At 40.4% G+C, this 23,670-nt stretch overlaps 3 protein-coding genes across 3 annotated transcripts; all 3 read left to right on the top strand.

Moving 5' to 3' along the window:
* Window positions 1-431: 431 nt before the first annotated feature.
* myrfl (myelin regulatory factor like) lies at window positions 432-12,611 on the top strand (the record flags this gene model as incomplete). Its single annotated transcript, XM_084573963.1, has 23 exons — window positions 432-504; window positions 1,473-1,542; window positions 2,164-2,225; window positions 2,397-2,826; window positions 3,804-4,013; window positions 4,127-4,322; window positions 4,521-4,597; window positions 5,181-5,291; window positions 5,376-5,466; window positions 5,552-5,752; window positions 5,936-6,044; window positions 6,142-6,251; window positions 6,801-6,946; window positions 8,106-8,273; window positions 8,358-8,429; window positions 8,733-8,779; window positions 8,964-9,119; window positions 9,228-9,275; window positions 9,912-9,996; window positions 10,228-10,302; window positions 10,901-11,012; window positions 11,835-11,906; window positions 12,399-12,611. The coding sequence occupies 23 exons, from the start codon at window positions 432-434 to the stop codon at window positions 12,489-12,491; spliced, it is 2,814 nt and encodes a 937-aa protein (XP_084430089.1). The 3' UTR covers window positions 12,492-12,611.
* Window positions 12,612-15,892: 3,281 nt separating this feature from the next.
* Window positions 15,893-17,401, top strand: LOC311508901 (uncharacterized protein; the record flags this gene model as incomplete). Its single annotated transcript, XM_084573891.1, has 4 exons — window positions 15,893-15,960; window positions 16,100-16,268; window positions 16,669-16,811; window positions 16,976-17,401. 4 exons carry the CDS (start codon window positions 15,893-15,895, stop codon window positions 17,082-17,084), a joined length of 489 nt encoding a protein of 162 aa, XP_084430017.1. The 3' UTR covers window positions 17,085-17,401.
* A 572-nt stretch (window positions 17,402-17,973) lies between these two features.
* cct2 (chaperonin containing TCP1, subunit 2 (beta)) lies at window positions 17,974-23,539 on the top strand. Its single transcript, XM_084573960.1, has 16 exons — window positions 17,974-18,055; window positions 19,110-19,184; window positions 19,305-19,370; window positions 19,708-19,819; window positions 19,917-19,993; window positions 20,095-20,207; window positions 20,334-20,536; window positions 20,632-20,732; window positions 20,879-21,006; window positions 21,330-21,433; window positions 21,535-21,654; window positions 22,012-22,140; window positions 22,265-22,368; window positions 22,462-22,561; window positions 22,984-23,125; window positions 23,206-23,539. The coding sequence occupies exons 1-16, from the start codon at window positions 18,053-18,055 to the stop codon at window positions 23,234-23,236; spliced, it is 1,608 nt and encodes a 535-aa protein (XP_084430086.1). The 5' UTR covers window positions 17,974-18,052; the 3' UTR covers window positions 23,237-23,539.
* The last annotated feature ends 131 nt before the right edge of the window (window positions 23,540-23,670 follow it).

Genomic DNA, 23,670 nt, shown 5'->3' with positions numbered 1-23,670 from the left:
TCTCGCTCCAGGCTTTCTTTGTTAATTATTAGAAAAACTGATGACTTGACACAGAAAACTGAAACCTGGACGTAGTTTGAGAAAAACGTCTGAGCTCAATAGAAACTGAAATATTCTGGTTCTCAGGAGGGAACTTTGAACGTCCGACCAGTTTATCTTTCACGTCAGATGTCCTGCAGATCGTCTACATAAATAAATTATAAACATGAACAATTCAATAAATGTGAATAAAGTAATGTTTACAAAATGGACAAAAACTGAACGTTATTAAAGCGTCTGAGCATCGTGAGCCACTGATTAGCCAACGAGTAGCTGTGGAATGACTAAAAACTGTGATTAAATTTTAATTATTTATTTATTTTTTATGTTCTCCAGACAGGAATCCCGATTCCTCCCTGCTGGCCCTGAAGCAGCGCCTCCTGTTGAGCAGCATGGAGCCTGGAGCCGACCGGCTGCCAATCCAGGTCCTGGGAGAAAACGAGGCGCTGCAGCAGTTCTTCAGCGGTGAGATGATTAAACCTCGTTGTCTGGAAAGTTCTGGAGAGTCTGATCAAGGACAAGACTGAGAGGACGTTCCAGGATCATTGAGGATCTCCTGGTGGTCCTTGAAAATGTTTTGTTGTCTCTAGAGGTTCTAAGGTCCCTGAGGAGGATAAAGATGTCCTTCAGATGGTTCCAGTGTTTCCTGGAGAAGGTGCAGAGGTGCTTGAATTGTGGTCCTTGAAAGGGTTCTTGGGAATTTTGAGAAGGTGCCGAAGAGTTTCATGATCGTTGAAGAAGGTTCTTAGAGAAAGAATGTCCTCTTGGAAATTAAATTGTCCTTCAGATGCAGTTGGTCATGAGAAGGTCCAAGAGGACCTCATGGTGGAAGATTCAGTGTTTCTTGAAGTGAATGTAATCAGTTCCAATGAGGTTCCCAGGTTCTTGAGGAGGATAGTTGTCCTTCAGATGGTTTCAGTGGTTGGAGAAGATGTAGGGGGTGCTTGAATAGTCATCAACAAGTTGGTGGTCTTTGCAAAAGTTCTTATGGTTTTTGAGAAGGTTCAGTAGAGTTTCATTGTCCTTGAGGAAGGGCTTTGTCAAAAGTAAAGTAACCAGCTTGTCCTCAAAGAGATGAAAATGTCCTTCAGCTGTAGTTGGTCATGAGAGGGTCCTAAAGAGTCTTAGAGATGTCTCCTTAGGAGTTGTCCTTCAGATGGTTCCTGGAGAAGATGCAGGGGAGTCTGAATAGTCGTCTCCAAGCAAGTGGTCCTATAAAGGGTTCTTATAGTTTTTGAGAAGGTCCTAGAACTAGTAAAAGTGGTCCTTGAGGGAGATCAGCTTGACCTACAGGACATGAAACTGTAGCTGTAGTTGGTCATGAGAAGGTCCCAGAGATTCTTAGAGATGCCCTTATGGTCCTAGAGACCCTTCACAGGACAAGCGGTTACAGAAAATGAATGAATGAATGAATGAATCGTGTTTGTGCGCAGGTCAGGATGTTGCCGTGGATACGAGCATCCTGGAGCAATACCTGAGCAACGACATGGACCCCATCAGCTTGTAAGATGATTTCTCTGTTACATCATCCAGAAAAACTTTATTTATAACTCAAACTTTAGAATTCTTTTGAATTCATTTGCACCTTCAATTCCCATCAGACAAAGAGATAATTAATGAATTTTAACGAAATTATGTCATTTTAATGCAGTTTTTTAGCTTAGTTAGAAAATGAAGGATTTCAAAAAGACTTATGCGATTCTTTTGGCCAATTTAAATCATCTTATTCATATCAATGTATGAAGCCATGACTTTACAACTGCATTAATATATTTTTAAGGTACTAAATATGGTCATGGTTTTAGGTAAGTTAATATACATTTAAATCAATTCTTAAACTTCTTAAACTTAAATGTGCATTTAATCATAACATATGAGTAAATTATATATTTATTAAGGCAAAAATTTAAGATATTAACATTAAAGTCTCTCTTCAAACACTTCTAGTATGTTGGTAACGGAAAAGTAGCAGGAACTTGAGAAATCTACAACTGTTACATAACATACTGTACATAAAAACATCACTGACCCAGTTGGTTATCAGCTCAGAGATGGCTGTAAATACACCAATATACTGCGTTAAAAATTAAAATCTACTCATAATGTGTTGTTTTTATTTTCCAGCATGCTCCCTGAGTCTCCCCCTGATTCGAGCTCTGAGGCTTGTTCACCTCCTCAGATACCAGGTATCATCCATAACCTCTGAAAAACAAATAGACTTGTTGTTGCCAAGTTATAGTTTTCAGCCTGTACTATAGGTGGCGCTGATGGAAATGCAGAGACCTGATTCTTTTAATCATAAACCTATCAGTACTTGAGGATATTCAAACTACACGTTGCTCTTTTCTCTTTGGCAGACTTCCCCTGTGAGTCGTCCTATTGGTCCAACCAGCAGCCCAACCAGGAAGTGTTTCAACCGGCAACCCATCCCAGCACCTCCTCGTCCCCTCACTTTAAGGACCGAGTCTCTGTCCCCACCTATCCCAACCTTCTGTCCCACGACCAGCATCATCATTTGAGCCTCACAAACACTTATATTAAGTCTGGGACTCCACCTGCCCCACTTGCTCCACCTGTCCAACTGCCCCAAAACACACACTACTCACCTGAAAACCCACAGCACCTGAGTCCTGAGAGTTGCTCGCAGGTTTACACCCCGCCCACACCTCCTTCTCCGCCCTTACCCCCCTCCCACAGCTACAGCGCATCAAGTGCTGGCATGATCCCGAATACATCGACAGCCACTTCAACCTGTCTTCAGGGATCCACATCCTCGCTACACTCCTGGTAAGCTAACATCTGTCATTTTGAATAGTCTAAAATGCCATCAGAGAATCAACTGAACTCATTCAGCAACCCCTTGACTAGAACTGGACCAAGAGTTTAGAGAAATACCACAAAGGTTCTAGTAAAAATAGAACCAGGCCCATTCTCCATTTGGACATTTGGAGAACCAAAGTGTTCCACATTGGGTTTTTACCTCTTGAAAGGGAATCTGGCAACAAAATACTACTGATTCCACTACAGGAGGCAATGTACACACAATTCAACCTTTGGACATTTTATTTAGCCTGGACATCATCACATTCTACCATTGTGCACATTATACAATCCAGAAGAAGATTGAGATTTCCTACATGTTGCTTTTGTACACACAAGTAACTCTCCAGGGAAACCAGTAACCAAGGCATGTTAAATGTAATATAGCCCACTATATGAAGGAATAGAATCATGTAGGAAGTTGAGGCACATGGAATCATATTCTTTCAGGCAAGTCACCATGTGGTGCATAGTTGATGAACAATCATGTGGACAGGCTCAAAATGTACGCTCAAAAGGGTAGTGGAAACAATATCAGTTGCTTTTGTGGTCAATTATCTTTGGATTTGGTGAAATATTGAGACATGAAGCTGCATGTTTCCTATGTTAGCTGAAGTTAGCTGGTTAACTCTATCTATGTGATGACTTGTGTCAATGGAAAGAGTATGTTATGTAGTTTTAGATGACACCCAGCAAATCAGACTGCAAAAACATTGTAAAAAAAGCGCAATGGACCTAAAATTGAACAATGTGTAACCCCAGTAAGATGGGCAGCAGAGGGCAAGACGAAACCATCAGCATGACGGTTAATCATCTTAATATGATTGAGATGTGGGCCGATAGTAGTCTTTAGTATTAGATATAAATAAAGGTTTGCTTTTAACTTAGGTATCGTCATCAAAATCATCCTTGTGGATTTTGATTCTGTCTTGTCCTGACTTCAGCTCCCCAGAGAGTAAAAAGAGGAGGAGGTCTAAGTCTGAGGAACCGTTGTCAGGAGTCGATGGCTACTGCTCTATAGCTGATGGGACTCATGGTTGCAGTACAGGGAACTGTGTAGGTGTTGGTGGACTGGGATCCTTCCAACTGTTGACCTGGGAACAGTACAGTCCGGGACAATGGAGCACTTTGTATGACAACAGCTTCCAGACACTGTGAGTGAATAAATTAATGTTTTGATTCCGGTCAGTTGTTGGGAGGATGTCACTGAAATATGCTCCACCTGCAACAAGCATCGTTTTTAACAGGGATTCCTTTTGTGTTTCAGGTCCCCTCCCGCCTACCATGTCGATACAGATAAAGGCTTCAACTATTCTTCCACTGACGAGGCCTTTGTTTGTCAGAAAAAGAACCACTTTCAGGTTACCATTCACATCGGCGTGGCCGCAGAGCCGCAGTATGTCGGGACGCCGAATGGACCGAAGGAAGTTGACCACTTCCAGATAAAAGTGTTTGGGATTAAGGTGTGTACAGGATTATTTGATCTTCTATTTAGTCAATCGGTGTGTCTTTAAGGTACACGCCATAGACTGCAGAAAAAATGGACAACTCTTTTCCACTTCCTCCCATTGGTCAATGCTAATGCCCTACCAGGCAGCCTTTAGCATCCTTCAACACAGTATTTCTGTTTGTGACAATCATATGTCTTCACCTCCTCTCAGCTGGAAACTCCCAGCCACTTGGTGACCATTGAACAGTCTCAGCCCGACCGCAGCAAGAAGCCCTTCCACCCGGTCAGGTAGGCAGGAACTGGATCCACCAAGTGTCTGAGGTTATAACTTAGTATTACATTAAATTACATTACCGGTACCAATGTGACCTACTCCAGTTTGAAGTTAGAAAAGCAGTCGTGTGCTATTGGTGTGAAAATTTGGCTTCATTAGTCTAATGAACTAAAAAAAAAAACGAGATTATGTAGATCCAGTTACTGAAATAACAAATTTAATTACAGAAATCGAACCATCAGAAGCAATTTTTCAAACACGAGAGACAATGATTTGTTTGTGGGTAAGTTAGCTTTACTTAAGGCTAGCTATCATCGACCTGTAACGTATGTTTTGGTTTTCCTATTCAGTATTTATATTATATATTACAACATAATGTTTGTGGCATGTTAAGGATTCTGATCTCTACTCAGTTTGTGTAAATTATGCAGTTATATAATAGCAGAACTGTTCTGACCTAGCTTATTACGCTAACAATAGGTTAGCTGAGCATTCTCAACCCTACAGGAAGCAAAGAGCGCTCAACAATTGGACACAAAGATATATTTATTCACTGCAGTCACTGGTTTAAGTTTAAGTAAACATTTATTTTTCCAGAGTCAGTCTGCCTGGGGGTAAAATTACCAAGGTGACGCTTGGACGCCTGCATTTCAGCGAGACGACGGCCAACAACATGAGGAAGAAAGGCAAACCCAACCCTGACCAGAGGTATGTGACTAATTGAATGCATGCATGAATGAATGAACATCAACCAAAGCTATATGCTAACTATGTGTGCTTTTGTTTGTGCAGGTATTTTCAAATGGTGGTTGGTCTGTATGCAGCTGTCGGAGAGGAGACTTTCCTCCTGACTGCGCTGGTGTCAGAAAGAATCATCGTCAGGGTAAAAATGTTGGTTTTGTAAAAACAAAGTGCAAATTAAAGCTCAGATCAAGAAATAAAATCTAAGTTACGTCTTCCTCCGCCAGGCGTCTAACCCCGGTCAGTTTGAGACCGATGGTGACACCTTGTGGCAGCGTGGGGCGGCGCAGGATGCCGTCGTCCTCCAGGGTCGGGTGGGCATCAACACGGACTCACCTGATGAGGCGTTGGTCGTCTGCGGTAACGCCAAGGTGATGGGCTCCATCATGCAGCCGTCGGACTGCCGCGCCAAGCGGAATATACAGGAGGTGAAGAGATGATGGAAAACAAAAGAACAAGCCAATACGTTTACAACATCTGTAATCTACTGGAATTTATCACTCATCTAATGGTTCATGTTAGATTTGTTTGATTAGGGTCGGACTTTCACACACTACTTTGCCAACTTCACTTTCTTTATTGATGATTCTGTTCCTCTGTTTGTGTTTCAGGTCGACTCTGAGCAGCAGCTGAAAAGGATCACCCAGATGAGGATAGTCGAGTTTGATTATAAACCAGACTTTGCCTCCACCATGGGAATAGACCACACCCACCAAACAGGTGCTGCAGTCACCAGAACGTCTGTAAATACTGTGTTTGAGTCTCGGATGTTTCATGATGGCAACATGGTGTTTGCACATGTGTGGTGATGTCACAGGTATAATAGCTCAGGAGGTGAAGGAGCTGCTACCAACAGCAGTGAAGGAGGTCGGAGACGTCATCTGTTCTGATGGAGAGAAGATTCACAACTTCCTCATGGTAGATAAGGTAGGACAAGGTTCAACCAGGTTCATGGTACATCCAAGAAACAAAGCTGAAACAAGAGCAAGTAGAGTATCTTGAAGATGTTTCATCCAAGTCTTCAGTTCTAAAACACTGGTGGGAGGTTTGGATTTAAATATGAACATCTGTGAACACCTGAACCTCACATCACTAGCATCAGTAACAACTAGGACACCGCCCACAGATGTCCCTGAAAAAATCTTAAAAGAAGAAGCGAAGTCTTGGATGAAACGTCTTCAAAAAACCCGACAAGTCTGGTTCTCTCGGTTTCAATTTTGTTTTTGGATAAAACATTGTTTGTGCAATTTTCTCTTAAATAATTTCTGTGTTTATTTCTACATATGTAAAGAGAGAGTGCAGAACTGACAGTCTGTTACTTGAAATTTATTTCAGTACCAGGCATGAACACTTGTTCTTAGAGCTGACCACTTGGATCATGCAGGAACAATTTTAAAAGTCTCATGTTAACATCTTTTAACTATCTTATAAAGCAGTGCTGATGCCCTCCTCTTCCTCCTCCTCATCCTCCTCCAGGAGCAGATCTTCATGGAGAACGTGGGGGCGGTGCAGCAACTGTCGAAGCTCACTGATAATCTGGAGACTCGAATCCAAGAGCTGGAGGGCTGGAACCGCCGAGTGGCCAAACTGAAGAGTCTGACGGGAAGCCTGCGCTCCACTGGGTACCTTTAGTTTATCATTCAACCAATTACATAATTAAATCAATCAATCAGTCTGTCAGGTCAGTCATTTGTTATTATAGATTATATTATTTTCAATTAATGAGTGCAGTAGCAGTCTTTCCCTCTGCTGCCTGTCTTACTGGGGTTCCACAGGGTTCAGTTTTAGGTCCACTATGCTTTGTCTTTGTAGCATTATTTTCACCTATAATGTACATTTTTCTTTTACAGTCTGATTTGCTAGGTGTCATCTCAAACTACATAATCTTCTCTTTCCATTGACACAAGTCATAGATGGTGCTAACCAGTGCTTCCATATTGCTAACATTCACCAGGGAAAACTGCAATCTGTATTTTGTCAGCTAGCTAGCGTTAGATGATCTTAGATGAACCTGGAAATGTAGAGATCACTCAGTTTACATGCTTTTATTCATTTTATTCCTCACATTTACTTCAATACCACAGGAAACTGACAATCTTTAGTCTTTCAAGTACAGTCGTGCTGCCCCCTAGAGGCTCGGAGGCTGAAAGGAGCATTTCTCTAAATGTTATTACACAACAGAATACAACAGGGTGACCATAAATGGGATGTAGCACTGCATCAGCAATTAAAAAACTTTTCAGTTTCAGAAATATAGTTGTAAAAATAAATAAATAAGTAATGCATATCCAAAACATAGTATAAAAACAATCAATTACTAAAAAGAGAAGTTAATCTTTGATGAATTATCACAGCTTCTTAAATTTTACATAATTTGTAGCTATTGTGATTATTCAAATTACAATAAGATGAGTTTTAGACTGCTGTCAGTAGAATAGTCTTGACTTTACATGTTATATCCTCAGACTTATCAAAAACTCGTTAAAGTTGTTTTGTACTTACATGTAGTCGTCATGGAAAAGTACTGAATAAATTGTCTGTTGCATAATAGTGGCATCGCTGTGTTATCAGTGAATCAGTGTGAGTCACAGTTCAAGGACAATCCGGTTTATGGAGACTACTGTGGGTGTGAATGATAAGAGATCAATGCAGTTCACTGGTCAGTTAATGTGGTTTCAAACTGTGCCTCATTTATCTGAATTATGGGATTAATTACAGACTACAGCATAAAAGACAGGGATTTTTTAACAAAAGCTCGAGCTCTTGTGTTTTTTCCAACAGGAGGTCGAAGAAAAACAGCACTGTATCAGCGACATCGAGTCCTGACGCCTGTAAAACCGCGAGAGTTCAGATTCAGGAGAAGGATCGGAGTCACATATACAGTCGCTGTCTGCAGCATCGGATCTTCCAGGCCACTGTTGCCGCCCTGCTGGTCACCATAGCTCTGTGGTGAGGGCATCATGATACGCTCTAATGTTTTAAATTCACAAAGAACAAATATATTAACTAGAGACAATGATGCTGTGTGTGCAGTATGATCTCCTTCACCACTGTGTACCTGCTGAATCTGAAATCAGAAGACTTTGAGGTTTTTCCCAACAACAGGTAAAAAAAAAATATTTTTATTGTGATCCACTTATTAAATCTTGTTAGTCATCAAATATCTACCAGCATCCACTTAAAGGTCTGGAGCAAAATCCTAGTACACTGTAAACTCACGTTTATACAGAAACAAACAGATTTGAGCAGACTTACCAAGTAGACACCTTGGTCATGTCAAATGTTCACTTTGTTTATTTTAATGAAGAAATTTTTTAAAACTATATTTTCTGTTTTTCAAGTTGAGATTTTACAGTGTACAACTATTATTTAGTAACTGTAACTGACCTTTTGTTTCTTCCTGTTTAGTAATGGCACCATTATGCCTCTGCAGACCACAGCCTGGACCAGCACAGGTAGCCTCATATCAGATTCATCGACGTACAGATTTACAAATACAAATGTTACACACATCCAGAAAGATTTTTTTAGAAATTACACATCTATGTCACATTACTTTATATTAACAGTTAAACTAAAGTAAAATAAAAGATTTAAACAGGTCATTTTTTAATAAAAATAAGTCTGTCTGTCCTCCAGTCCTGCCGACCCGTCCACCGGGTCCCTGGCCCCCTGAGGTGGACTTCTGTGACCTGCTGTACTGCGACCAGGTGTACTGCTGCCCTTTGTCAACAGAGGGCAGCACTGACTCTAACGCCACCGAATCAGCTGAAACAGATACCCCAGATGTTAAAGGTTGCTGCTGCTTCATATATATATATGTATATATACATATATAGGAGACTTCTGGTTACACGCCTGAACTTTAACAGCTAATATTTACTGTTTTTTTTTTTTCAATAGAAAAAAGAAGAGAAGCACTTTATTACTCGTTAAAAAGTGCCAGAGACTGTGAGTCTTTCTACAACTTTTTTATTTTTACATTTTATTGTGATTGGAATTTTTTCACTACAGGCATTGTGACCCGTCACAGCTGAATTACTGTTGGCTTCCCTTCCACCTGCTGTGATGTGTCAAAATGTCTGTAGTGAATTAAGTTTTAATTTTGTTCTGCAAAATGTTTTCTTAAAGAATGCACATTCCTCTGAAAAACAAGCAACTGTCTCGCACACATCTGTCCATTTTTAGTGGTTCACAGTAGATTCAATCTGAAATAGTTGATCTAATAGTTGATAAAAGTCTCTGAGCAACTCACTGACGCCCCCTTGTGTTAAAAATGTTAAAAACTTAAAGGAAGCAAAATGTTCTTTGTTCATTTTGAAATTGTTCACTTGGTAATTATTGTCTTTTGTCATCTTTAGTTTTGACAAATAACACAAATGACTATCATAGAATGTTATTTATTTATTGTGCTTAACTACAAATAAAAATGTGTCCTGTTAATGTTCCAACATTAATGTTAAAGACACCGTCGGTTTAAACAGTCGAGTTTTAGAGAAAGGGTTTGTGTTGTTTCCAGGATAAAGACTGATCTGAATAAAATTAAACAGTCTGTAAATGTTGTTATATCCGTTTTTATCTTTCCAGGGACCAACACCACCATCCAGTCTTTTATAATCAAAGAGAACCAGCAGGTGATTGACAGCAAATACTGCATGAGAGACGAATGTGGGTAAGTAGAGAAAAACAGACAAAATATTTCATTAAATTATGCTTTAAGTGTGTTTTTCATCCACAAACATACGATCTATATTGAACTATTTAACTTAAGCATATACATTTAAGGGTTCATTTTTAGTTGAAGACATTACCATGTTGCTGTGAAGTTTACATGAAGCTGTTGAGCAGAAATAAAATGTTAGAATTGGAAATGTGTTGATAACAATGATTTTAATGTGTTTAGTCCAGGGAGATACATCTTCAGAATTCCCATCAGCCAGTTTGTTCCAGTCAACATGAGAGTCACGCTGCTGATGAAGTGAGTACAAACTGAATCAAACCTTAAATTAACACCTGATCTCACCTGTCCATCCACCTGGTCTCACCTGGTCTCACCTGTCCATCTACCTGGTCTTAATATAAATGTGTCTCCACATGCGTCCCCAGCCAGCACTTGAGATCTGATCTCAGTTTGTGTGTCTGTAAATAAGCAGCGCCATCATGTGGTCAGTAGAATATTGTACCAGCTGCTGTCTCTAATGGATCTCTACCTACCGCTGGATCAGAACCAAGAACAGCTGGTTGTTGACTTGAAGACATGAAACAGGTTTTGGAACAAGATGGAAAGACTCTCTATTTCTTGACACTTGTGATCAGATCACTCATAATGTGAGCTCTGAACGATGCCTCTAACTCAAATAATCTTTCTAGGAATAAGACTTTATTGTATGGAGCTATGAAATGTTATAAAATAGAAAAAAAAACAGATCCAAAAAACAGACGAATCAGAGAACATGACTCTAAAGTTAGTAATTTTTTTTATGTCTCATTTGTCCAACAATGACATTTTTACATCTCCTGTTGTTTAAATAATCCACATTTCCTTCATCAGTGTTGATTTATTTGTTTGTACCTAGCTCCACAGAGTTGCTGGTCGTCCATCTATGCAGTTTTGATGAGTCGGTGTCCTGCTCTGCTCTGCTGGATGTCAACACCGTCACTGAGAACATATACCCATTAAACACTCAGGTAAACAGCTTCCTTCACCTGTTCTATTGGAAATCAGAGGCAAAGTCGAGGCTGACAAACCTTAAACTGCAGCTGTGGCAATTTCCTGTTTTCAAAAACAGTAGGAAAGAGTGATGGCAGATGACTCTCACTTCTCTTTATGGATAGGTCAGACTTCAGTGTCAATAACATTGTGTCTGATTAATTAGTGATAAACTAAAATGTCTTCTAGATTAGATAGTAGAAAACACCCTCATAGCAATGATATCATTCTGAACTCATTCAGCAACCCCTTGACTAGAACTGGGCCAGGAGTTTATACAAGGCTTTTACAACTCACTCATGTGAACATATTATTAATTCTTTTGAACAAACAAACACAAAACTATAATATTTCTGTTCTATGTGATTGATTGGGTTCTCTTTGTCTACTTTCAGGACTTGTGTGAAAATCTGCTGATGTTTTGAGACATTTTTTGATGTAGAAAATTCAGACTTTTAAACTCTAGTCTGTATGTACAGGGATTATTATAGACTGATATTTGTCAAAGTTCAGTCAGGATTGAAACCATCTAAATGTTTTAATGGTCACATGATAACACTTGTCCTCCTGGGTCACAACTGTCCCAGTCTGATTTGATTATTTATAAAGCACATAGTGTCACTCACTTCTGTGTTAGATAGAAATATTCTAGGACCGAAACAAAGCAGCTTAGAAATATCTGTTTTTAAAAACTTATATTATAGATTAAACTAAATGTAATTTGACTGAAAAATAAATAGCTTTTGAACATTTTCAGCCTCTTATATTTGTTTCATTTCGTCTCGTATCTGTTTCTGCAGGGGGAGCACGAATGGCCTCTTCACGTGGCTCGTCTCTATCGCAGCTCGTATCACTTCCGCTCTGCTGTGGCTGTAAGAATCTTCATTTATTCATTTTAAATGACATAAAACACAGGCATTTCTCAAGTTATGGGTCTTTATGAGCGTAGAGAAAGATTAACATTTACTGTATTATCGCCATATGAAGCTTAATTTCTTGTAGTTCCAGGAACTCTTGGTTTCCTGTTTTCTACATTTCCATTACACTATGAGGTCTTGATAAGATTAGACTATTTATTTATGGGATTAAAAAACTTCCAAGGTTAAAAAAATGTCCATGTTAAAATGTCCAACATGTTTTTTTTCTCTATAACTAATTTCTTCATTCGTTACAACTGTGCAGATGAGAATTTTTACAGAACTCGCCAGTTTAAAATATATCAAGGCTTAGATTCCGCAGCTTAAATGTATTTAGGAATTATTGTTAATTTATTATTTATTATTTATTTATTTATTATTTATTATTCCAGAGCATATTTACCATTTTGAAATAATTAATAGATGTTTTTCCATGTCTTTCTACAGGGTCAAGCAGACTGCAGTACTGACCACCACTATGCGGGGGCGCTATTCACAGATTACTACTTCCACTTCTACAGACGCTGCACAAAGTCATAGACAGACATTGAAATTTACATTTTATACATTTTCCTGTCCCTACACCAAGATTACAGTTAGAGGAATCAAAGCAGACTGTTGTCATTTCTGCCGTCATGTTATTATTTTTTTTTTATTATTATTTTATTATTGTGAATGTTGCTCAGATCAGATCCATAATATTTCACTGTATGCTATTTAATATGTTTTACATTTATTTCTTTTCTGCTTCATGAAGTTTCACACAGACCATCATGAGATTAAACTGAACATATGTCCCATAATTCACTTCAACAACCAACAAACAATAATAATTATCATTCAATACAATGCCAATATGGGAGTCATTGAGACTTTGATTCACACAGATGATTATCAAGACTGAAAAGAAAAACATTTCTGCTGTTGAAAATTATTAATTCTTTTTCTTGTTTGCGTGTGTGTTTGTGTAATATTACCTCATTATGCCTATAAAACTATTAAAATAATGTCACAGACAAACACATATTTAATATGTGACAAGGGATTGTGGGTAATTTAATCCTAACAATTTTGTTTTTTATAAATGATGAAATGTGGAACTCAAATATGCGAAACAGTTTTTGTGAAAGATGAAATTTAAAAATAAAACAAGAGTGTCAAGTTACTTACAAAAACAAACACTGATGTAGTTTGAGTCATTTCTGAACGTTAAAATGTTAAAATGAATCTTTTTTCTAAGAGCAAAACTGACCGATCTCTGACTGCTTTAATAAAATGTGTTAAAACTGAGCTGTGTCCTTGTCTTTGTATATGAGTGTATGCATGAAACATAATATACAATACTGTATGAAACAATCAAATATATAAGATATTTAATTTGTAAGATATATAAGTTATAAAATACATAATTCTGTATAGACAGAAGAAGAAGGAGAATGGTTTTGGAGATAGTACAGATACGTATGGATTACTCAACTATTTTCATTGTTATTTTGACACCGGACCAACAAACAAAAACATCTTGAACACTGAGTTATGTAGAGATTGTGTTTCAAGTCATTTTCCCTGAGAGTGTAATCACTTTCGTTTTTTCTTTTTAGGTTTGTCCTGAACAGGTGTAACTCCTTCAGCTGATCACAGACACGCTGATGACTAATTCAAGTGGAGGAGGTCCAGCAGAAACACCAAACTAATTAGGTGTCTGAGTCAATTGGCTGCAGGGACGAAGGTAAAGTTGCAGGACGGAAACCAAACACACAGATCAGGAGGACAGAGATGGACACTCAGCAGACGGTGAGAGGAAGACGCTTGAATGTTAAATGGTTTTTGACATTAGACATGCAGTTTGAAATATAATAAATTAAGAATTAAAAAACAATCGGCTCCGAAATCCAAAATTCCTTTCAGCTCTGACCTGCTGCAGGAGTTTCAGTTTGCTAATGAGCAACATTTACCACCTTGTTACAACCTGGCTAAATAAAACGGAAACCAGCTAACGGCCTAAAGGTTTCTAAATAGAAATGTAATTAAGTTGTAAAACAATGAGAGTAATTGTTAGCATGTTAGCGTGTTATTGATATTTCATATATGCATTTCATGTAATTTTTCTTTTTTTCATGAATTTATTGACATTTATAATTACGTTTTCGTCAATATGTCCCACTATTACTTTAAATATGAAATAATAATTAATCATTCAACCTGTCCTGGACCCATGTATGTGACTGTACGCAGTCATACGGGGACAGTAGATTTAGGAAGTCCCTATTTATATTTTGACTGTTGACTGTTTTATTAGAATGATTTCACAAGTGTACCTAATAAACTGGCAAGGTAATTCTACTTTATTATTTGTACAGATTAACAACGTTATACTGAAGGATATAAATGTGACTGTGGTGACTATAAACCAATAGAAATGTTATTAACAGGGAGATGTTTTAGTGATTGTTTGCACTGATTAGCTGGGAGGCTAGGAAGCTAGGAAGGAGCTACTGTGAGCTTGGAGGTTAGGAAGAGCTATTGTTAGCAGGTAGGCACCGCGGCTACAATGTGATAAAATATATATTTATAAACTAGAACAGAATTTGAATTCTAGACATTTTATTCATTTTGAACGTTCAATAAAACTGCATCTTGTGAATTTGGTTTCTTCAGACCTGTAGCTCAGGTAACAGAAGTATCAGCTGAGTGCTTTTGGGGTCACTGATGACGGGACAGACCCCTGCAGGTTAATTAGATTGGACCAACGAGGAAAATCCAAACAAAACAAAAGAAGACAATGACCAGGTGTAGCGTTCCTAAGCTGATACAGGTAACTAATCTCCACTCAGCTATCAGTGTGTGCGCCGCGGTGTCGTCTGTCAGCCCCAGAGACTGACTGACTGACAGACAGATGTCTCCTGTCACCACGGTAACTGTTGCCGCGGGGAACTGTCTCTCTCCTCCTCTTCCAGGCTTCTGTAATTAACTGACACTCTATCCTCTGCGCGAGCGTTTGTTTCAGGTCAGGATCGGAGCCCGACTCCTCTCTCAGATTCAGGAGGAGTCAGACAGCAGAGAGCAAAGGTAACGGGACAAATGACCGGTGATTCCCAAATTATTTACACATTAGTCTGATGAGGGATTAGCTTAACTAAGTTATTGTTACTGTGGTGATGGTGGGGGCATGAAAGTATTGTATAAATACTGATGAATTAGTCAGTTAGCAACAAATAACAGTTAGCAAAGTTTTAGCTAAAAGTAGGTAATAACAAACAAAACAAAGCTCGTAATAACAAAAGAAATTGCAAGCTAAAAGCAATGAATAGCTAATAATAAATAGCTAAAAGTAAATATAAACAAACAAAACAACACTAGTAATAACAAATTAAGTACTTAGCTAAAAGTAACAAATAGCTAGTAGTAGCATATTAAAAAGTTAGCCAAATGCAATACATTGCTACAAGCTAAAAGCAATAAATTCTTAACTTGTAGTAAAAAGTTAACTAAAAGTAAAGCATAGTAAGCTAAAGGTAAATAGCTAAAAGCAATACATAGTCAGCTGGGAGGAACACTCAAATCACTATGATACATCTATCTAGTCTGGTTGTCTGATATGTAATATTGGCTTATTTTCCAGACAAAACAAATACACAAGTGTAATATTTCTGTTTCATGTGTTTGATCTCTTTGTCTACTTTCAGGACTCTGTTGATGTTTTGAGTTACCTTTATGCAGAAATGCGCAAAAACTTTTAAGCGACACTGTATACGATAACAAATTATGTATTTTTCCAAATTAAAACTCTGATGGAAACATTCTTCCTGCAGAAGAAATGGAAACTCGTTCAGGTCTGATCAAGCTGATAAGAGTGTGTTGTTAGAGATACTCTCCACCGAAGCGTGACCTTAGCAGAGGGATACGTTACTGTAAACAAATCTGAATGGAAACCAGTTTACATGGACCAGTATGTGTCTGTTTGTCTGGACACTGTGGACATTGTTTTGGACGGACCCTCAATGAGCAGGTTTGGTTCTGAGGGTGTCAGGTCCTCACAAAGATAGGATTACAGCCATGTTTGTGTGTGTGTTCATTAGTTCAGTCAATCGACCGCTCGACAAGATTACAACACGATGAAGTGAAATATGAACTCATCTCTCCATCAGCACCTGTTTCCTGCCTCCGATCGTCCAACAGCAGCAGACAGGTGGAGCAGGTACACCAGGCGTAGCCCAGGCAAAGAGACAGGAAGTGAGGCGAGCGTCTGAGCCGGCGTCTCTGGCTCTGTACGACCGGCAGAGGAAGATGGAGGCCGACAGGAGTCTCCTGGAGGAGGTAATGTTCATGAGAAATGATAAATAAACATGTCTTCTTCACTTCATTCATTCACCTTAAATGCAAGAGATCTGCACGTTTGAGGTGTTAAATGTAAGACCTTACGTTTACAAAAGATTTTAAAAGACAAGAAAATAACAAACCATATCTGCTGCATTTCAGGAATTGATGGATTAAAGGGCTAAATGTTAAAGATGAAGATAATTAACAATATTCTTTTGATGTTTAAAAGTACTTAGGAGATTGTATGGTGCAGTTAATGGAAAGAAAATGTTGCACCCCCTTGTGGCAAAGCATGGAATTACAGATTTTATTGCAACGTCTATCAGTTTTTCCATACTACCACATCATATATAATCACAATAATAATAATAATAACTTTATGCTGCGTTTGTTTCAGCTCACTCACATCGAGGCCGAGCTTCGCGAGTCTCTGCGTCTGGATGTGGAGCGACAGCAAGAAGTCGAATTCCTCCGTCAGCAGGAAAACAAGTTGCTGCAGCAAAACCTGTGTTACCTGAGCCTCAGCCAGCGAGTAGCCAAGTACGCAAACACCCACAAACATACGCCTGATCCAGGATTTTATCCCTGGTGTCCAGGAGCGTTATTACTTCCTTTTAAGGATAGATAGATAGATAGATAGATAGATATACTTAAAATAAACTCTGAGGTTGACTATGTTTTAACTCTGTTGTTACCTCCTGCAGACCGTGGGTCAGCAGCTACTTCAGGAAGTTCCCCATGCACATCTACTGCCTTCCTGTCCAGGCTGTCAATCACAAGGGCAGGAGGCGGAGCCTAAAGAAGAGGCGATGACGGACAAATACGCTGAAAATATACTGTACATATTGTATAGATACATAAAGTCGGTTTATTAGCCTGAAACATGCATGTGATTGCACTTTGCTGTGTTTATTGTGAAAATGAATTGGGCACTAAAATCATTCAGTTATTAAAATTCTGAGATGCTACTAGCCTGGAAGCTAGCCCGAACTTCTGCCGCCTACAACATTTTAGCGGGGGACAAGTTGTTCTGGAGTCTCTCCAATGGGAACTGATTCTGCTCCAGCAAAGATCTGATGAGCCAATCATATTGTTTGGGGTGGGGCCTAATGTGGTGATGGACAGAAGAGTAACACCAGTCAAAAAATTTGTAAAAAAAAAAAAAATTCAGAACAGACAAAAAGATCATGAATAGCAATTTAAAATCCTCCAAAAGTGTCACTTTACTAACTTCATTGCATTTTTCAGTTTTGCAAAGTTTTATTTGTCAAGAAACTAAACACTCAATTAAAATATCAAATTAAATGTATGAGCTCTGTTGGGAAACTGTGCAAATAAATAAATGATCTTTTTAATTTTTTGGTGACTGTTCATAATGTTTATCGTTTGTGTTTGATTGTCCCTTCTCTTTATAATACAAACACACGTAATTTTAAGTATGTCTACGTTCTTACAGATGGCATGCATGTGTAAAACATTTATACATTTAAAATATAGAAACACAAATAGAAACAGAACAAATCACTTAAAACAGCTTTTAATAGAGAGCACAGTTATATTAAATCATTCTTTATTCTTCTGGCTCCAGCTGTTTGTGATCCAAACCGTATATGGTCAAAAAACCACCAACACTCAGGCTGTTTGTAGCCTGGTGGTGGTAGCATTGTGTTTTACATGATCTGCCCTGAACGCAGCAGTACGTTTTTACGTAATTGCGTCACTGCCCCGTCCAGCCCTTCTTCTGTGTGCGTGCACGGCTTCAGCCCAGAATCACAGTCATCATGGTGAGTTTCTTCTCATATTTTACTCTTTTATTGAAGCGACTGAGACGATTAAAACACAACGCTTCACTTCTAACAGCAGTCACGCGCACACAGACTCTGTGTCACAGCGTCTAAACTGCGTTGGTTTAGCATCAGTGTGTCTTTGTCTTAGCTAGCGGTGCTAACCGGCGAGAAAGCACATGGGCGTTATAAATGCGCTAGCGGCTAAGCTAACGGCTTATTACAGTTGTATGACTTTTAATAAGATGTAAAGAAGCTGTCCTGTCTGAAGCAGCTGCCTTTATATTCATTCTTGTGTTTAATTGTGTGTTTACTAAAGTCTGCTCATTGTTCTGGCTCGTAGTTAGCTCGTTAGCATGCTAGGCTAGCTTGTCACTTGGGCTTTGTGGTTGTCAGAGAGGAACAAATGAACAATTCTGGGTATGAATGAATAATTAGCGGATAAATAAAGATCGAGTAATAAGACGGAAGGGACAGATGGTGGATAATTTAAGTTTACTCGATCAGTAGCCGTTTAGTAGTTTTTTTTATTTACATTTTACATTATTTTTGTTGTAATACTTTGTCAAAAAGCTTCTAGCGGTTTCTAGGATGAAAGGGGCGGGGCTTCGCGGATGCTGCCTTCAATGATGCTCGGAATAAATACATGGCCCACGCCTAGAATCCATCAGCTACTGCTAGCTTGTTCCTGTTCCTTAAATACAAGATGTTGTTGTATTTAATTATTAAATAGAAAAATGTCAAAAGTCTCCAGTTGCTGCTTGTTAAAATTTAAATATTCTTGTGCCCTCGTCTCCTACAACTATAAACTAAATATTTGTGCTACTGGTCAGATAAAATGTGATATTTGAAGACATTTCAGAGGAGATAACCTTTAAATTGTTGGTGTCAGGCTAATTCCATATGTTCAAATTGTAGTATGTTTCATGGAATGAATATTGTAAATTCAAAGGCAAGAAAAAATCTTAAAAGGGACATTTAGTGACGCTCTACTTCCTTAAACCTTAACGTTATATATTGTAGTCACAAGTTGTTTGCCTCTGCTGATTTGTAGGCGTCCTTATCAATGGCCCCGGTCAACATCTTCAGACATGGAGCTGATGAAGAAAAAGCTGAGACTGCTCGACTGGTGAGTCTATTTATCCGTGTTTCATCCTCGTAGATATATGTCAGTGTTTTTAAATTACACATTTAAAGAGGTAAATGTCTCAAATGCTGCTTTACCGTTGTTTTTATTTTCCTCCCACAGTCGTCTTTTATTGGCGCCATCGCTATCGGAGATCTGGTGAAGAGCACCCTGGGGCCTAAGGGCATGGTGGGTCATTTTAAAACTTTAGTGAACTGGATAGAATCTTGTTGTAAAGGATTATTTTATCTAAATAATGTTGAGTGTCAGAAAGGTGCTAATTCAACTGGAAGATCGTTTTAGTGATGTTAAACTGGATTGATTTGGGGAGATGATCCATATTTTGGAACAAGCTTCGAGTCAGTAATTCTGCAAAATGAAAACACAGTTGAATCAACATCTTTCTGTTATTAGAAACTAAAGCTGAACAACAGAGCCTTCACGGAGACTAGATTTGGAGCAGGAGCTGTTGTCACTAGTGTACCTAATGAATTGGCCAGTGAATAAACCTCCTCTTTGTCTTCAGGATAAGATCTTGCTGGGTGGAGGGAAGGAAGGTACGGTAACGGTGACCAATGACGGCGCGACCATCCTGAAAGCCATCGGAGTCGACAACCCAGCGGCCAAAGTTCTCGTTGGTGAGTGAAGACGTTAAACTCCAGACTAACGATCAAATGTTTTATTAGAAATGTCGTGAAACAGGAAGCTTTAAAATATTAATATTTCTGTTTCCAGACATGTCAAAGACTCAGGACGATGAAGTCGGAGACGGGACGACCTCCGTCACCGTTCTCGCCGCAGAGCTGCTCCGGGTAAACGCCAGATTATTGGCTTTAAGTCATTCTTTAAAAGATCGACTGGTTCAGATAAACAGTTTTATTCTCGTTAGTAACCGTCTCTGTCGCTCCCACAGGAGGCGGAGCTTCTGATCGCCAAGAAGATCCACCCACAGACCATCATTGCCGGCTGGAGGAAGGCGACCCAGACCGCCAGAGACGCTCTGAGGGAGGCCGCCGTCGACCACAGGTGAGAAAGATGATTGGAGTATAGAAAAGAAAGAGGAAATAAAATTTGTCTGTAAATAAATGAACAGCGCCATCATGTGGTAGGTAGAACGTTGTAACAGCTGCTCGTCACCTATCGTCTCCATAGCAACGACCCGGCCCGTTTCCAGGAGGACCTGCTGAACATCGCCCGCACCACGCTGTCCTCCAAGCTGCTGACCCACCACAAAGCCCACTTCTCTCAGCTGGCCGTGGACGCCGTCATGAGGCTGAAGGGCTCCGGGAACCTGGAGGCCATCCACGTCATCAAGAAGCTCGGGGGCAACCTCACCGACTCCTACCTGGACGAAGGTGAGCCCCGCCCCCCCCCCCCGCCCTTCTTCCCTCCTGCAGGGCGGATGTCTTGTTTCTGTTGTGCTCTAATTGTGTTTTCATCCTCCGTCCAGGTTTCCTGTTGGACAAGAAGATCGGAGTGAACCAACCGAAGAGGCTGGAGAACGTCAAGATCCTTATCGCCAACACCGGCATGGACACCGACAAGATCAAGGTACAGATAATCCTCACCTACAAGGATTCATGTCCTGGAGACCACTTCTGTCCCCGTTTACCTGGTGTACAGTCTGGTGAACTCAGAGCAGTCATGGGGAGCTTTTACTTCCTGTTTGTTCATCGTCATGTTCGTGCGTCCGTCAGATCTTCGGTTCCCGGGTTCGAGTCGACTCCACGGCGAAGGTCGCAGAGATCGAACTGGCCGAGAAGGAGAAGATGAAGGAGAAGGTCGACCGGATCCTGAAACACGGCATCAACTGCTTCATCAACAGGTACAAACCATAGACGGAGGAACAGCTCCTCTAAAGTGAAGCCAAAGCAAGTAGAGCTCCCCCTGGTGTCTGGCTGCAGTATAGGTCATAAGCTCCACCCCCTCCGTGTTAGTGGGCGGGGCTTGAGACTAAAACACTAAAATACACCCTCGGACCGTACTGAAAACTCACAAGATGGCGCCGCCCGTATCCCCGGGAAAATAGAGTCAGTTTGACCAATGAGAGGAAGAGGAGACGTGGTGTCCATGTTTATATACAGTCTATGGAACAAACATAAACTAATGGTTGATTTTATTGATGTATTTTTCCGTCTCTCTTCACAGACAGTTGATCTATAATTATCCAGAGCAGCTGTTTGCTCAGGCCGGCGTCATGGCCATCGAACACGCCGACTTCGCCGGAGTGGAGCGCCTCGCCCTCGTCACCGGTGCGTAAATGTTAAGGCTTGAAACGAGCTAACGCAAAAGTGATGCTAACGTAGCGTCTCGAGCGCTGATTGAGTCTGAAATGTGACTTGTGTCGGAGCAGGCGGAGAGATCGCCTCCACCTTTGATCACCCTGAGATGGTGAAGCTCGGCCACTGCAAGCTGATCGAGGAGGTGATGATCGGAGAGGACACCCTCATCCACTTCTCTGGAGTCGACATGGGTAATTTAATCTTTTAAATAATCAGTTTGATGAAATAAGATCAATATAATAGCTGCCGTGTCATATTAGATTTTAAAGTGTGGGTCGCTTCAGTTAAGTAAATGCTCATATTTGTAAAATATTAGTAAAAACATAAGAATTTTCTTAAAATCCATCAAAGTCGGCCATTTTGGAAACGGCTGCCAAAAGCTACTGAGTGCAGAGCCTGGATAAATCCACCAGGGGGCAGATGACGAGTATTTAAATGGTTGACAACAGGTTTATAAGGGATTAAATTTGAGTCCGACCGTTGAGTCCAGCTTTTGTCCCATCGTTGAAGCTTTGACGTCTGACCTCTGACCCCTCCCCCCCTCTCAGGTGAGGCGTGCACCGTCGTCCTGCGAGGAGCGACTCAGCAGATCCTGGACGAGGCCGAGCGCTCGCTGCACGACGCCCTGTGTGTTTTGGCTCAGACGGTGAAGGAGCCACGCACCGTCTACGGCGGAGGTAAACGTCTGGATAACATCCAACATTTAGTTTTTATCTGGATTAACCTCAAATAAGACTGAGGAGCTTCTACAGGTGTCACTAATCCTCCTCCACACCTGTACTCGTCTCTGCTCCACATCAGGTTGCTCTGAGATGCTGATGGCCAAGGTGGTGACCGATCTGGCCAATAGGACGCCAGGAAAGGAGGCGGTTGCCATGGAGTCGTTTGCCAAGGCTCTGATGATGGTACGTACCGAGGGTTTTTTCAGATTTGTTTTCTTTGATTAAACTCGTGAACGACGTGAAACATTTCTCTGATCTCGTCGTCGTCGTCTCCAGCTTCCGACCATCATCGCTGACAACGCCGGCTACGACAGCGCCGACCTGGTGGCTCAGCTGAGGGCTGCACATCAGGAGAACAAGACCACGTATGGACTGAGTGAGTCGGCTCCTGCTAACGCTAGCTAGCTAGCTCAGCAGTCTTTTTAAAAAAATTACTGAAAAAAAACATCAACGGATGTTCACAGAAGTGCTGAAGGTAGACGAAGAGAATCCAGTCAAATGCTTGAACCCTTGTGCAGCAATAACGGAGACTAAATGTTTCCGGTAACTGCTGATCAGTCTTCTAGAGGTGCATTTAGTTTTACACCTCACAGATATGTAATATTGGCTGACTTTGCTGAAGAAACAAACACAAGTTTAATATTTCGGTTTCATCCGTTTGATCTGTTTCTAGTTTCATGACTTGGGTGAAAATCTGATGTTTGGAGTCATTTTTATGCAGATATGTTGTTAATTCTGTCTGTTTCTGCCCTGGTCGGTTCATTAATGAGTTCTAACGGCGCCTGTGGTTCCCTGCAGACATGTCTGAAGGCACGGTGGGAAACATGGCCGAGCTCGGCATCACAGAGTCCTTCCAGGTGAAGCGCCAGGTGCTGCTGAGCGCCTCCGAGGCGGCTGAGATGATCCTGAGAGTCGACAACATCATCAAGGCTGCACCCAGGTCTGTCCGGACTTCATTAGCATAATTAGCAACTGGACACGAGCAGAAAATGTTAACTGATGTTTGTTGTTTGTTTGTAGGAAGAGAGTTCCCGACCATCACCCCTGCTAGAGGACGAGGAAGAGGATGAGGAGACGAACATGGGAGGGATCAGTTTTGTTATTTATCACCTCTGTGTAGTTCAAATTAAAGTCCTTTTTGTTTTTCTCTGTTAAACTCTGACTGTGCCGCACAGGCTAGCTGGCTAACGCTAGCTAACAGCCCAAACAAGTGGCTCCGCTAATGCTAGAAGCTGAAATATGAGGTGGTGGCTGGTGAATGCTAACGTTAGCCGGTTAGCGCCGACAACGCAAGAAAGTCTGGACGTTGTTTGTTTTGTTTACTGAAATAAATGAACCAATCCTGATCAGCTGATTCGTTTATTGTCCTTTTTTACAAACCTCACAATAAACTCTAAATAATGATTAGAAGCAGGATTTATTTTTATTTATTCCGTCGTCTGGTTGTGATTCATGTTTTTACTCCGTCGGGTCAAAGTGACCGAG

The sequence above is a fragment of the Chelon labrosus genome (assembly GCF_963514085.1).
Source record: "Chelon labrosus genome assembly, chromosome: 23".
NCBI lineage: Eukaryota > Metazoa > Chordata > Actinopteri > Mugiliformes > Mugilidae > Chelon > Chelon labrosus.
This window is presented reverse-complemented; position numbering and strand designations above follow the sequence as displayed.